Source organism: Quercus lobata, chromosome 2, assembly GCF_001633185.2.
Source record: "Quercus lobata isolate SW786 chromosome 2, ValleyOak3.0 Primary Assembly, whole genome shotgun sequence".
NCBI classification, from domain to species: Eukaryota; Viridiplantae; Streptophyta; class Magnoliopsida; order Fagales; family Fagaceae; genus Quercus; species Quercus lobata.
Genome location: NC_044905.1, coordinates 13,643,851 through 13,660,391, shown reverse-complemented (window position 1 = coordinate 13,660,391; position 16,541 = coordinate 13,643,851). Strand labels below are relative to the sequence as shown.

The window sequence follows — 16,541 nt, the reverse complement described above, 5'->3', positions numbered from 1 at the left end:
CAATCATCCGACGAGATATTGTGTCATTCCTTTCCCACTACTCTCAAAGGAGCTGCAAGGGAATGGTTCACAAAGTTGTCGACATCGTCCGTTGACAACTTTGAGCAATTGAGCAATGCCTTCTTGCGTCATAGGGGGGCAGCGTCCAAAGAGGCCAGCAGACCACTTACTCACCATTAGACAGGGAAAGAAGGAAACCCTGAGGTCGTACGTGAAACGCTTTACTTGGGAGACTCTAGAGGTGGACGAAGCTGATGACAAGGTGCAGCTAACGACCTTCAAAGAGAGACTAAGATCCAGAGATCTCGTGGCCTCACTTGCGAAGAATCCACCAAAGACGATGGCAGAGATGCTCCTGAAAGCACAGAAGTACATGAATGTTGAAGACGCTTTGGCAGCCATAAAGGATGCAGAGAAGCCTAGAGACAAGGGAAAGAAGAAAGATGAGCGTAGGGGTCAGAAGAGGGAGCGCCCGAATCGTAGGAAATATGATGGGAATAGAAGAAAGGATGACAAAGGTCCTCGAACGGTAAAATTTACTCCTCTAATTATGCTTGTTGACAAAATTTTAACGCAAATTAAGGACGAGCACTATCTCAAATGGCCGAGAACATTACATTCATCCCCTAACGTCTGTGATAAGAACAAGTACTACTGATTCCACAAGGATTACGGCCACAACACAGAAGATTGTAGGGACCTAAAGGAGCAAATAGAGGAGTTGATACAGAAAGAGAAATTGCAGAAATATGTGAAGTAGGGGGAATATAGTAATTTCAGGGACGGCAATAAGACCCAGCATGAGTCCTCTTTTAGGAATGATGACCGCCCGTCCCAACCTCCATAGGATGTGATCGGAGAAATAAAGACGATTACAGGAGGGCCCTTCTCAGGAGGATCATTTAAATCCCACAAGAAAGCATACCAGAGGCAGGTGAATAGCGTCCAAATGATGCCTTCATTCAAGCAGCAACGAACGGACCGAGACATGTCCTTCAGTGAAGCGGATGCCAAGGGAGTGAAGCAACGCCACAATGACCCTTTGGTTATAATGCTAAATATAAAGGTATTCAATACCAAAAGGATTCTCGTGGACAACGGTAGCTCTGCAGACATCATCTACCTCCCTGCTTTCCAACAACTGGAGCTTGACGCAAGGAGACTACGCTCATTTGACTCTCCCCTCGTCAAATTCAGCGGAGACAGGGTATATCCCAGGGGCATAGTGACATTGACAGTAACGGTAGGGACCTACCTAAGGCAGTTGAGACGTCAGTTAGACTTCCTAGTGGTAGATTGCCCTTCATCTTACAATGTCATTATTGGGAGGCCCACGCTCAACAAATGGAAAGCAGCCACGTCCACTTACTGTTTAAAGGTGAAATTCCCGACAGATAACGGTGTCAACGATGTAAAAGGAGATCAAGTCTTAGCCAGAGAGTGTTATCAGGCCGTCCTGACTGCAAAGGAGAACCATACATGGATGATTGAAGAGAAGAAAGAAGGCAAAATGGAAGCTCTAGAAACTGTAGAACTGGCTGAAGGAAAAGCAAACAAGACGACGAAGATAGGGACGACGCTAAACCCTAAGATGAGAACAATACTCATCCGATTCCTCAAAGAAAATCTAGATGTCTTCGCATGGAGCCACAAGGACATGTCGGGCATAGCTCCAGAAGTCATCCAGGACAAGCTGAATGTGAACCCGGAAAGGAAACTCATCCAGCAAAGACAAAGAGTCTTCGCCCCAGAACGAAACCAAGCAGTTGCCGATGAAGTTACCAAGTTGTTGACGGTAGGGTTCATCCGGGAAGTGTACTATCCTGAATGGCTCGCAAACGTCGTCTTAGTGAAGAAAGCAAATGAAAAATGAAAGATGTGCGTAGACTTCACAGACCTGAACAAAGCATGCCCGAAGGATAGTTTCCCCCTATCGAGAATAGACCAGTTAGTGGACTCTACAGTCAAACATAAGTTACTGACATTCATGGACGCCTTCTCGGGATATAACTAGATAAGGATGGCTGAAGAAGATTAGGAGAAAACTGTCTTCATCACAAGTCAAGGACTCTACTGTTACAAGGTAATGCCTTTTGGATTAAAGAATGTCGAGGCTACGTATCAGAGGCTGGTGAACAAAATGTTCAGCCAACAGATTGGTAGGAACATGGAAGTATACGTGGATGATATGCTCGTCAAGAGTAAGGAAGAGCTCATACATTTGGATGACCTGAAGGAGACGTTTGCCACCCTCAAAAAATACTAGATGACGTTGAATCCTAGTAAGTGTGTTTTTGGTGTGTCTTTAGGGAAGTTCTTGGGTTTCATGGTGTCCCAAAGAGGAATAGAAGCAAACCCAGAGAAAGTGCAAGCCATAATTAACATGGCATCGTCTAAAACCGTCCAGGAAGTCCAGAAGTTCATAGGGAGGGTTGCGGCTTTAAATAGGTTCGTCTCTAGAGCTACGAACAAGTGCCTACCCTTTTTCAAGACCTTGAAACAGGCTTTCGCCTAGACCGACGAATGTGAAGCAGCGTTCCAAGAACTCAAACGTTACCTAAGTAGTTCACCCCTCTTAAGCCCGTCCAAGGAAGGAGAAGACCTATATTTGTACCTAACAGTGTCAGCTTCAGCAATGAGTGTAGCCTTGGTTAGAGAAGAAGGCAAGAAGCAGCTTCCAGTTTACTACGTCAGCCAAGCTTTTCAAGGGTTGAGTCCAGGTATCCACGGATTGAAAAGATCGCGTTTGCGTTAATAGTAGCCTCACACAAGCTAAGGAAATACTTTCAGGTGAATCCCATCCTGGTGATGACGGACCAACCAATCAAGAAATCCATGAACAAACCTGAGGCAATAGGAAGAATGGTCTAGTGGGCAATTGAACTCAGTCAATTTGACATTGAGTACCATCCTAGAACAACAATCAAGATGCAAGCTTTGGTAGACTTCATCACAGAGTTCACCTTTCTAGACAAGGACAACCTCTCTGACGAAGTCGAGCGATGGACAATACAGACTGATGGTTCGTCAGCCCTAAGGAGTGGAGGAGTAGGAGTCGTCATAACCACCCCCGATGGAGAGATACTCAAGTATGGAGTTCCATTGAAATTTCCAGCTACCAACAACGAAGCTGAATACTAAGGGATACTGATGGGATTGAGGCTCGGAAAGGCACTTGGAGCTAAGAACTTGTTAGTCCAAAATGATTCAAAGCTAGTGATCGAGCAGATTAGAGGGGAGTATGAAGCAAAGGAAGAGAGAATGTAGAAATACCATAGGCTGACGAAACATCTGACTCAGGAGTTCGATACGGTGGAATTCGTACAGATCCTAAGAAGTCAGAATATGGGGGCAGACGAAGTCTCGAAGCTAGCATCGTCAAAAGAAAGGGAGATTAGCATGGACTTGGCAATGGAAGTCCAGAAACACCCTAGCATTGAAGAAGTCCCAACATTCACAATCTAGAGTGCAAACAGCTGGATGATACCAATAATGTCTTTCTCCAGGACGGGCACCTCCCTTAGAATACAGAAGAAGCTAAAAAGATCAGGAAGAGGGCGGCTAGATTTAAAATCCTTAATGACACCTTATACAAGAGAGGTTTTTCCATGAATTACTTGAAGTGTGTCGATGAAGAAGAAGCCAGATACATACTGGAAGAAATTCACGGAGGAATTTGCAGCGACCACGCCGGCCTAAGATCACTGGTAAACAAGATAATACGAACAGGTTATTTCTAGCCTACTATGCAAGCGGATGCAGTGGAGCTCGTGAAGAAGTGTGACAAGTGCCAGCGATACGGGAATGTCCAGCGGCTTCCAATAGAAAGACTGACGACAATAGCCTCCCCGTGGCCATTCGCACAATGGGGAATTGATATCATCAGTCCACTACCCCAAGGTATAGGTCAGGTAAAATTTCTAGTAGTTGTCATTAATTACTTCACAAAATGGGTTGAAGCAGAGGCTCTAGCAACTATCATCGAGGCAAGAATTCGAAGCTTTGTGTGGAAGAATATAGTCTACAGGTTCAGGATTCCACTGACGATTATATCAAATAATGGGAGGCAGTTCGACAGCCAAGGCTTTAGAGACTTCTATTCAAACCTTGGAATCAAGAACTAGTTCTCATCCCTAGGGCACCCCTAGGCAAACAGACAGACGGAAGTAACAAATCGGACACTGCTTAAGATTATCAAAGCCAAGTTAGACGATGCGAAGGGTGCTTGGCCAGAAGAATTACCAAATGTCCTGTAGGCTTACAGAACCACGGTGAGAACCCCAACAGGAGAAACCCCCTTCAGACTTACCTACGGCATTGAAGCAATAATTCCGGTCGAAGTAGGGGTAACAAGCATCAGGCGAGAGACTTTTAGCGAAAAGTGCAATGACAACGAACTGCAACTCAACTTGGACTGTCTGGACGAAGTAAGAGACAAAACTTCCAGCAAGATGACAAAGTATCAGCTGAAGATAGCCAAATACTACAATAAGAGGGTTAAACTCAGACGACTGGACATAAGTGACCTTGTCTTGCGCAAGATCACAACAGCAACTAAAGACCCTGTCCAAGGAAAGCTGCATCCCACATGGGAAGGACCTTACCGAGTCGTCCACTACTCAAGGCAAGCTAGTTATCACCTGGAAACCATGGACGGACAGAGACTCCCTTGGCCATGGAACATTGAGCATTTAAAGAAGTCTGGTCAATCATACAACATAAAATGGCTAAGTAACAAGATTCCGCTTTGACGGATGTAAGTTACTAACGGAGCCATAAACATGACAAAATCCCACAAAAAGGTGTAAGTCAAAAGGCTAAGTGACAAGATTTCGCCTTGACGGATGTAAGTTACTGATGAAACCACAAATATGACAAAATTCCTTGAAAGGGTATAAGTCAAAAAGCTAAGTAATAAGATTCCGCCTTGACGGATGTAAGTTACTGACGAAACCACAAACATGACAAAATCCCTTGAAAGGGTATAAGTCAAAAAGCTAAGTAACAAGATTTCGCCTTGACGGATGCACAATCCTTTAGTGGGCGCAAGTGACAAGATTCCTCCTCACGGATGCAGGTTACCGACGGATCCCCATAAATATTAAAAAAAAAAAAAAAAAAGGGACAAGAACCTTACAACAAATCAAAACGAAGTTCAGGCTGTATCCAAGCCCCTCTGAAGGATTGTGAGTTGCAGACTAAGTAGCAAATCAATGACGAGTGGAAGGAAAAGGTCATAGCTAAAAGTTTTTTTGCTAAGTGCAAGATATGGACGAGTGCAAAACACCACAAGCATATCAAGTGCCAACAAAGTACAATCACACAAACAAGTAAGTACGTAATCATAAAATTAATTAAAGCCCAAAAACAACGGGCAATTATCATTGTTCTTTCTAAAGGCCCATAAACACTGGGCCGAAAAAAATTGTTCCCAAAACAGATTAAAAACAAACTACTATCAGATGTACAAAAAGCCCAAAACATAATGGGCACACGCAACAAAAAAAAATAATAATAATAATAATTCATAAGTGTCAAGTCCAGGCATCAGTAGGGGCATCACCAGAAGGATCGTCAATGGCAGGGGCATCACCAGGAGGGGCGTTATCACCAGGAGTATTCTCAGGGGCATCACCCTCAGGAGCCGAGGACTGGGCAGCCTCGTCCATCGTCATCTCTTAATCAACCACTTCGAGATCCAGGTTCGGCAGGTCAACTTCAGTGGGATGCTTGACTAGGTACCTCTGCAGGAGTTCGAAGCCCTTGAAATACCAACTGAAGAGCACTGTGGCATACTCCTCAGTTTACTGGAAGGCCTTGGCAGACCTGTTAGCAATGGTTTTGAGCTTTTCTTTGGCCGTCTGAAGCTGGTCGTCCTTCTCCAAGTTTAGCTGACGCTCAACCCTAAGATCAGCATTCAAGACCTTGACGTTTTCCTTCAAAGTGGCAGCTTCGTCCATTGAATTAATAAGCTTCTTCTTTAGCGTGGAGTTCTCCTTCTCCAAAGCCTTCATCCTGGATGCCAGAGACGCCACCTTGGCCTTTTGGGTAAGGCATTCAGAAGCAATGTGGAGATTCTCCCCCAACACCTAGTGAAGGAAACTGAGTCTGTCAGTAAAAAAAAAAAAAAAAAAAAAAAAAAGGGAACATAGGAAATACAGGAGTATTTTACCTGGACGATCCTGTGTTCGTGTTGACTGACAACTACATTGAGTGGCACCCTGGAAAAGACCTTGAGGTCCTCAGCATTCACAGCCATGTGTCCGCTCCATGGCCATACCCTCGTCATCCCAGACTATAGGTGGGCAAGAGCCAACTCTTTCCTTTTCCTTCTCCTTACCCGACACTCGTTGCCTTTTCGAGGAAGGAGTAGGGATCTCTTCAACCGACGTAGCCGGAGAAGCTATCCTTACATTCTCAACCCCGGAGACGATGGGAGTGGCGTCTGTAGTTGGGAAAACGGACGGACCCTTCCCCGTGACGCAGACCCCCTTCTTCCCAATATTTGTCGAAGGCTCATCCTTCTTGGACCTCATCTTAGCATACATGTCCTTATTGAACCTAGTCATCATTTCTACAAAAAAGAAAACACTCAGAGATCCAATCACACACGAGAAAATCAATACTGACGAAGTCAATACTTACTCTTTTTTCCCTCAATGTTGATGTTGTGCAAGATGTAGGGAGATGGGTCCAGGCCTAGGCAATAGAATGCAAGCGTCCGTGGATCTACAAGGTCCTCCCAACTTTCAATTGTCCTGGCGTACTCTATCGCCTTTTCAACATGATCCTGGTATTTGCTTTTTAACTTGGGTTGTCTCTTAATTGCCAAAGAAACAACTAAAGGGGTTAGAGACGGCCACATAAGCAAAATGAAAATTAACAGACGAGGAGAAACATTAATGCACCTAAGTTTGGGGTTCCCCACCGATGGAGCAATCTTGGAATATCACCCCAAGCCTCTCTAGAAAGGGTCTCAAAATCGTCCCCGGACACGAAAAAGAAATGGGACTTCCAATACCTGAATGACAAGAGTAAACCCTTGACGATCCTAGTCCTCCTCGCCCAAGGTACTAACTCATAATATCCATACTCTTTTGACTCTTTTAAATGGTAAAGGTAGACGAGCTCACTCACGTTGATCATATCCCCGTTAGCGGCCAACCATATTTCCATACAGTTGATCACTATCCTCCATGAATTGGGCATAAGTTGCCCAGGAGCAATACCAAAGTAACCCAAAAGCTCCATCACCAACGGATGGACGGGAAGCCTAAGCCCACAAGTGAAAGTAGCCTCGTAGAAGCATACCTCACGAGGGAAGAAGTGGCAAGCCCAATCCTCACTACTGGGCCGACGAACACAAACCCGTTCAGGAAATTGAAATCTATCCTTAAACCTAGCTACAGTATCAGCGTCCAGCCCACATGCCTCCTCGAGGGCATAAAAAGCCCTAACTAAACGAAGGGCAGAGACGGCCGTATCGCCCTCCACTGGGCCATCGCTAGACGACAACCCAGTTTCGAGTTCACTAAATCTCACCTCCGACATCCTCTTCGTTTCACCCTCAAACCAAGCAAGTGATTGGCCTAATATTGGAGATAGCTCCCCTAAAACCACACTCAACCCACAACCTTCAAAAATAAAGTCCCTAACCAAAGGAAAAAAGTCACCGGAAACACCTAAAGCCACCCCTAAGCGAGCAAAAAAGAAAGAGATCGAGGGGCTACCCTAACCTCAGAGGAACTGACCATGAAAAGGGGGATAAAATCCTAAAAACCCGAAAATAAAACACAACCACAACAAAGCAAAGGGCAAAGAAAAAATCAGGAACTCATAATAAATTATGAAGGAAAGGGGAATAGAAGAGGAAGAAAAGAGGAACGTACCTTGAAGAATGAACGATTGAAACCAGAAAAATTCAAAAGATATCGTCGGAGCAGTGTCAGAGCGGTCGTAGGAATAAATGGGAAAAATAAAACTCAGAGCAAATGATTAAAGTGAAGGAAAGGAAAGTTTTGAAACTAAGACCCAAGAAAACTGAAAAATAGTGGGAAACCCAAGGGTCATGCCATTAACTCCATTGATCAGCACACGCCACGTGGCCACATTGTGTGTAGCACTGCCACTATGCATTAAATTCGGAGCAAAACCCCAAGAGTCATAGACAGCTCAGGAAATCTTTTCATCTTCTATGGTCCTTATGACACGTCATAAACGACCATAGAACCTGGGGGGCAACTAATGGGAATGACGAGATTACGTCTCCTAGATGAAGCCAACACTCATGACGAAGAAACCAGTCATCACTGACAAGGATAGGAAAATCATTCAATATGGTCAATCGATGACTTAGGCAATTACAAAATCAGCCAGGCAGACCATTGGGAGTCTATTAAAAGCCCCATTATTAGGCAGGAGGCGTTTCCAAGAAAGGCATTAACGACCACAACAGCTAGCAATCAAAGCCACATACCCTCACATTATCAACAGAAGGTACATACATTCACTAAGAAACACTCCTTACTAATCTATTTCATCTCACAAAGTGCTCTCCTATTCTAACTTTGGCATCGGAGACGTTGTGGCAGGCACCACACCAGTGACCATCTTTGAGTAAACATTCGCGCAGACCGAAGGTTGGTTCCATCTGCCTATTTCAACTGACGAACTCACGCTTCATCACCTACCAAACAGGGCTAAAGCACTGAATACAGTGATCATAGGGACCAAAGCGAGCTCACGAGAGTTCAGGGGTTTTGGCTTTTGGGAGATTGTGTAATATTTCTGTCAAGCTGAGCTTCTATTCTGCCTTTTTCTTTTTTTTCTTTTTCTTTTTTTTTTGGGCTTCTAAGATGCAAGCTGGCAAACAGTGAAATCAGGGAGGAGATGAACAGTCACAATAAATTGGGTCTTTTAAGTTTTTGGTTTAATTAAAAATTATAATGAATTTTTATTCTTAAAATTTGACCATTTAGTCCAACTCATTATTTTTAGCTAACATGTACCATGCTACTTTAGTGGTTTGTAAAATGTAAGTAATTTTTTTTTTTTTTTTGAGAAAGAAAATTCTTGTAAATTAGTTTATGTTTGTAACATTCCTCTTTATTAATATATCATTTTATTAGAAATGATTTGATACCACTTTTATGAGAAATATTTAAAAGTGTTAAAAGAATTAATTACTCTTTTTTTTTTTTTTAATGTTTCTTAAACCAATACCCTTGTAACAATTTATTAATTTTTTTTTCATAAAAACATATATTAAATCGGTGTAAAAAGATAGTGGATAAAAATTAGAAAGTGTCTATCAGTTTGGACACGCCTACAAGTTAAAAACTACTAGTCGCTAACCCGTGCGATGCACGGAATAGTTAAATAAAAAGATAATTAATCAATCTCACAGTAAAAGAAAAGGCTAAAAGAACCAATAAGAGACTACTTTGTCCATCAAGTAATCAACCCAAGTGGCATCATAGCTTATAAACAAAAGTCATTGTTGCATTTCATGGCTGCATACTTGCTAATAACTTATTGATGACAAATGGAATATAGCTCTATATTAAAACTAAAAGTAAAAGTTCAATCATTCTTTTTCTCTAATTATCAAAAACTAAAAGTAATTTACATCAGTTTCAAATAAAAATCACTTGAAGAATCAACTACTTTGAATCATTATCTGAAAGAGGAGCGACATAAAAACTTAAATAAGTCTCAAAGATGAAGTTCTTCGAACATATTTCAGCACCAATTTCCCAATTCAGCTCTATGTATGGCAACCAATTATCTTAGTCACTTACAATTTTCATCCACCTCCCTAGATCAATAAACTATATATCTACTAATCTACCTACCCTAACTTCAAATATTGAATACAAAGAAAGAGCCAAAATTTCTCAAACAGATTGTGCAGTGTATATAAACTTAAATTGTTCTATTGCCTTTTATTCACGAAAATAATATAGAAGAAACAGAAAGAAAAAAATTGTTAAAAATGAATGCTTCATAGCTTCCACCATACTTGTACTTACACATACTAATCGTTATTTTCAAAAACTTGTAAAATGAATGAATGTACATGCCTAGATTCAGCTGCAGAACCTGAAATACCAAAGCAAACCTCTATAGATAGTGTAGCACAAGATGTAGCATCAATATTATCCTAGCAATCCAATTATCTATTTGATCCATTGGTTGCAGTGGTGGGCCATTGAATTTGTGAATATCTGTAGAGTCCTTACTAATCTCTTAATAAATTTAAAATATGATTGGATTCGTCATGATTTCAACCATTTTGCTGCATTACTTTTTCTAAGTGTAAAATGTGACAAACCTTGTAATGCATGGGTTATATTGCCGCTATAACATTATATTTTAAAATGAATATAATTTGCATTTAATCTTTTAATGCTGGACTAAACTAATCTCTTAGTTGCTTAACTATACATTATATTTGATTACAACTAACCTAATGAATATTTACATTTGCTAAATTATATGTTATAATTTGATTACAACCTCCTTAGTTTAGTTGAACTGAAAATAGTCAAAACACTAAAATTCTACAAATTTAAAGTATATGCACCCCAAAAAATTAGAAAGCAAGCAATCAACACCAATCCAATCAAATATGGTGATGAAAAGTTCTGTTCAAGCATTTCTTTGAACACTTTCAAGGGAGTTGAGAAACCAAAGGGAAAAAAAAGAGTTTCTTAGAATTGAGAAACCAACTAATATAATAAAAAAGATTTTCAGTTTTTGAAGATCATAAGCTATTGAAGATTTATCATACAAACTAATGCTCCCAAGCTAATCTACCAAAATAAACGCAAATCTAAACCCTAAATTGAAATACCAAAACCTAAATCATATTTTTACCAACAACTTTAAAAAAAAAAATTAAAAACTTTACTGGTAATGTTTCTGGAGGTACTATGGTGGCTTGAAGCCAGAAAGCGGAGGGAAACAGGCTGACAATGGAAAAATCCCTCAGATTTCTCTCTCGACACCTAATGTTTGCTGATTTGTATTTTGAATGAATTCTGCAGAGGAGCATTTATAATAAGGGCAGAGCTGCAAAGACAGAATGTTTGAGGAAACAATGGAGAGAGTTTTAAAAAGAAATTAAAAACTTTACTGGTAATGCTTTTGGAGTAATACTGTTCTGTCCAAAATGTGCAACCATACCAACGGTTTTAAGTTTGCAACAATAACACTGAAACAAAATAGAAATACCCATTTAAGAAAAATAAAATGGTTCCTTTAATAGGCCTAATGAAAAGGTATAATTTTCAGTTTTTTTAAATGTAATCAAATTGCTTGGACATTCAATTGCAGATAAATATTATGTAATGGATTTTAAATTCTCCAATGTACTACCTAGGGCCATATCTTCAATGTTATGACATGCAATCATGTATCAATCAACCCTTCAACCCTGTTATTCATTTATTTAGTTTAATCAATAAGTAACCTTCTTAATCCTTTTCTTGGTAACAATGAAAAATAACCCAATATTTGCACAAAATATACTTCAAAAATAGATATGGAAGAAGTAAAAACATAGCTCTACCTTTTCAATTATGCACTTTGCTATTGCTGGAATTTGTAGATAGCTTCTAAACTCTATGGACTTGGTCCTTCGATGTGCATGGTAGAAAGCAAAAAATAAAAGTCAGTAGTAGGCTGATAGCTATGGATCTTAGCTTCCATGGTTATACCAAAATTAAAAATACAAACCTTAGCATAACTAAAAAATAAGGATCAAACAAAACCCCTCAAAAATGTAGATGCTACTCTTAAAATCAAATAAAGAAGTAATAAAAACAATGAAAGTATTGAGATGAAACAATTAAACTAAACATAAAACCAAGCTTCAGTTAACGATTACCTAAATATCAGTCATCTTAATCACAAGCATTCCACCATAAAAATATATCTTGTAAAGGGAAAAAATTTATAGAACAGAGAGTCTAAATTTGAAGAGAGATAGAGATAGACCTGGTGAGGCCAAGTGGCCAATGATGACAACTGAAAAGGAAGCCATACCCTCTGCCACAGATGGACCTGTGGTAGGATTCACTTAACAGTAGGGACTAAGGCAACCATTCAAGTGGGATTGTTCTGCCTCGGGTGTTGGGTGCTTCTCTGATTTCAATCAAAATACAGCCATGAATAAGCAGATATTCTCAAACCCAAACCTGAATTTCTCTACAAACTCATCCCAAACTCAAATTAGCTACCAAAAATAAAAATAAAAATTCGATAGGGGTAGAAACCCAAGTGCCGACAGGGTTGTGGGAGAGAAAACTGAGTGAAAAGGGGCAGAGTATATATTCAACAGAGAATGGAAGAGAAAATCCAACATGAAAATCAACCATTTAGTATAACGCATAATATATATAACTAAATAATAAAATACATTATGAGTACGGGTATATATTTTTGGTTATAGCGTCCTAATTAAATTTGTTTATAGTTACAGATTTCTAAGCCAATTTGATTACCAAAACTTATCTACAAAAATAAATGAAAAAAAACTGATTTCTAACCAAACTTAGTTACCTTTGGGCCAGTTTCGACGGGTGGGTTGGGTGTGATGGTGTATCGCCGACGGGAGGGTTGGGATGCGTTGTTCTCAGCGGTGTTTGTGGGTTGTTGATGTTGCATGTTGGTGGTTTGTGGCTTGCGGTTGTTGGTGGGTCTGCGGTGGTTTGTGGCTTGTGGTTGTGGGTGGGTCTGCATTTTGGAGGGAGTAGAAGGGGATTGGCCAAAAACAATCTCTGTTGATTTGTGGGTATATGGTGGTTTTGATTGAGAAATCTGTGTTTTTGGTGGTAGAAGTGGTGTTCTTTGGATGGAAGGTGGGTTTTGCCGTGGGTCTAATGATTGAGAAATCTGTGTTTTTGGTGGTAGAAGTGGTGTTCTTTGGATGGAAGGTGGGTTTTGCCGTGGGTCTAAGGAAGGAGATATTTATTGGATTGTGGGTATGGTGGGTTTTGAATCTTTTGATGGAGGAATTTGTGTTTTTGATGGAAGAAGTAGCGTGTCTTTGGATGGAAGGTGGGTTGCCGTGGGACTGAGGGAGCGTTGGGGGAGAAAAGTTTATAGGGTTTTAGAAAAGTTTTATTTTGCCTTTTATTTGTTTTATTTTGTTTTTTGTTTTTTTATTAATATTGTGCTGGTGTGGAAAATTGTGGAAGCTCCAAAAGTTTCGGTCTCCAAAAGTTTCGGTTTTATATATATATATATATATATATATATAGATAGATTAGAGGGATATAACTTAAGTCCAGAAGATTTATATTTTTATAATTTTTTGTCAAAAGTTGGAAACGGTGAAATTGAAACGATAGTAAAATTCAACCCCTTTGAAACTCGAGGACGCCGACGCACCCACCCTCTTTTTATTTTTGTTTTTTTGGTGGGTAAGTGAACCCACCCTCTTTAACAAAACAATAGTGGTAATCATTTTATTATTAAGATGATGCATGACAAATTGACAACTTGTTTCCTGATTTATATAAGCCATCCTAATAAAGTTTATGTTACATGCAAAAGGGTTTAAAGTTTAAACAAGGGAATAATTAGGTCTTGCCGGTGGACCTCCCTCACATGAGAGTGGGTTAGACATGCCTAATAATTCATCCTCAATTTTGAGTGGGTTTCGGATAATGTAGTTGGAAAAGTCATTTTTTACTAAATAAATAGAGATGTGAGAATGAATTCCATTAATTCCAAAAAGAAATCAATTGGCATCTTGATTCAAGGATAAGAGCAACCATCATGAGGTATTGAATGTCTAAGTTTAAATATTATCATATTTATTAAAAAATAACTCCCAATTTTATATGAATAAAAGAAGAAGAAAAATGTGTTGCAGTATTGAAGTAATTAGGGTGAATTATAGTTTAAATTCTATATTTTAAAACAATCAACTTTTTATTTATTTTTTGAAGTATGATAATGTAGACAAAAGCCAAATTTTAATTAGACTCTCTAATGATTTTCATATGTTTTTTTGAGGGGAGGGGGCGTAAGGGGAGGATGAAGAGCAGGTGCAATTCGTACCACATGTAAATGTGTAATTCAAAATACATTGATGTAATTGTTCTTTTTCAAATTTAATCCAAACAGTCATCAATTTTAATAGGGTTATAGAAAGTTTATAGACAAAAAAAAAAAGTTGACAAAAAATATCAAACTATTGAGGTAATAAATTGTTAGTCCTAACTCATAGGTAAAATAATGATATCTGTGGTAAGCCCAAACAATGGCAGAGCCAGTAACTTTGAATTGGGAGGCTAAATTATTGGGTCAAGATAAACTCAAAGCACATATATACACTACCTAAAAAATCCACATAATATATGCGTGTATGAAAATATAAATGTTAATTTTCTTATACTAAAGTAAGTTTTATATTTATATAAAATTATCGACTTTAATATGCATCTTAAGAAAAACTTATAATCCACTTAAACTTTAATGAGTATACAAAATTTGTATAATTGCCTATACAATATACAATTTATACAACCTAGAAAAAACGAATATAGTATCTTCCACTAAAGTCATGCTCAACAATAGTATCTTCATCAAATATTATTTTATAGCAAAATTATTCATAATTTCCTTTTTAATAAATAAATTGTTTGAAAAATTTCATCCATGTTTGACAAATCAAAATCATAACATTATAATTGAAGTCTCATATGAGTTTTTTTTTTTTTTTTTTTTTTGCTTGATAAAATCTTGAGAATAGAAAATTTCAATCAAATTGCATATATATGATTAATGTCAAATGATTTGTAAGCATTAATAGGATTTGTATTCAAGAAAAAAAAATAGGATTTGAAATTGAGCTAAAAATTAGGGGTTCCACTATTTACTTACAAAATTTACTACTTAATTATTTCATTCTGATAACGATCAAGGAATCAGTTAGTTGAACAGCACGGATAGCGATGATGTTGAGGGCCTGAAAGATAAGAAACAAGAGATCAGAGGAGACCGGGGTTGGCGGGTCACAAACCCTCCGATGGTAAAGTTAGCTTTTTCTCGTGAAAGAAAGAATTCTCCAATTAAAGAAAGATAGTGTCTGGAAAGAAAAATACTTAGCCTCTTCTTATCGGAGATTCGTGCCCTTTTATAGGTTTAGGTAACGGTTATCCGTTGGATAACTTTCCCCATTTTCACAGAGTTCGGAGCGTATAACAAGATAATCGCTACAGCGGTTATCTTTTCATGTCAAAACAGCCGTTAGGCTCGTCCTAAGCGCTGTTGGACGGGAGATTGTTCATCAGTCAGTAGACGTCGTCCAGAGGTTTCTGTGGACGACAAACGGGTAGTCTATCCCTTTTGGACTAAGGACGAGTGTTCCCTCTTACCTTTTATATGGACGACCTCTATGGACGAATAAGAAATTGGTTATTTTTTTAGATACCATCACATTCTATTGTAATTGTATATCTACTCTAAACTCTCTCTTTTTTTCTTTACTTTTTTGGAAAGAATTACTAGATTAGTTTATCAATACTTTCCTTTATGGGAGGGTGGGGGGCAACTCTTAATTTTTTTCATATAACCTTTAAAGATATATAAAATATACCTATATTTAAAATAAAAATATAAATTTTGAAGGGGCCATGGCCCCCCAACCATAGATGTGGCTCCACCACTGGCCCAAATATAAAGTAGTAAAAGTTTGTTATTTTAACTATCATAAAAAGATATAGTGAAATTTTTTGTACATGTAACATTGCTCTCAGGAAAAAATCCAAATTGAGCTACTTTTATATATATATAGATATATATATATATATATATATATTTTTTTTTTTCCTTTTCTTTTCTTATTTTTGTTTAATTAAAAATTTTTGTTCACCTTGGGCGAACAATAATAGAGTCACAAATGACAGTGACAACAACATTCATTAATGAAAACTTAAGTCACATGAACCAGTAACTCTACAATTTTATTACTTTTTTTTTCATGTTACACTACGACAGAGTCTCATAAGGCAGTTATGTCAAATCTAACAATAGGTTTGTTTCACCATGTTGCATGCTAACCTATTCCTTACATACGTTTTAATTTTCTAATTTTTCTCACTTCTGGCAAGAACTAAAAGGGTTACGCATGACAGTAACTTTATTAAATCGAATGGTTTGAAATAATTGTGTCAAATTAATGGTATGGTTTGTCAGCTTAAGGAATGTTACATGGATCCCAATTGACAAGAGGCACATTGTACTTTCGCAATGCTAGGGATGCTACATAGGGAACGGTGGATTCCAGTTAAACATGGTGACGATTTCCCCTTTGCATACTAAATGGAAATTGGAGGATAGAATCTTATTATAAGATATGAATTAGCAAGCATAATATGAAAACACCAAAGGAAGATAGTTCAGGGCTTTACGGGGCTGAAGAAAACAAAGGACTCACCCAACAAATACCTCACCAGCGCATCTAGTGCATTTTTCATTTTTGCATGAGGATGCACTTCGTTTGTCATAGTGTAACATTCTTACAGAAA

The 16,541-nt window shown here is 38.6% G+C and overlaps 1 protein-coding gene across 1 annotated transcript; it reads right to left on the bottom strand.

Annotated features, from left to right (window-relative positions):
- Nucleotides 1-5,446: 5,446 nt before the first annotated feature.
- On the bottom strand, nucleotides 5,447-16,520 carry LOC115959743. Its single transcript, XM_031078278.1, has 6 exons — nucleotides 16,467-16,520; nucleotides 12,565-12,881; nucleotides 11,573-11,639; nucleotides 6,646-6,820; nucleotides 6,173-6,574; nucleotides 5,447-6,089 (listed from the first exon to the last, which is right to left on the bottom strand). The coding sequence occupies exons 1-5, from the start codon at nucleotides 16,518-16,520 to the stop codon at nucleotides 6,243-6,245; spliced, it is 945 nt and encodes a 314-aa protein (XP_030934138.1). The 3' UTR covers nucleotides 5,447-6,089; nucleotides 6,173-6,242.
- Nucleotides 16,521-16,541: the final 21 nt, after the last annotated feature.

Excerpts from the sequence above, each read along its gene's own strand:
- LOC115959743 (XM_031078278.1), bottom strand. The coding sequence starts at position 16,520 with ATGACAAACGAAGTGCATCCTCATGCAAAAATGAAAAATGCACTAGAT. Across the intron at positions 12,882-16,466 it reads AAAATGCACTAGATGCGCTG|ACCCACGGCAAAACCCACCT; the intron begins GTGAGGTATTTG and ends CTCAATCATTAG. Across the intron at positions 6,575-6,645 it reads CAACATTGAGGGAAAAAAGA|AAATGATGACTAGGTTCAAT; the intron begins GTAAGTATTGAC and ends TCTTTTTTGTAG.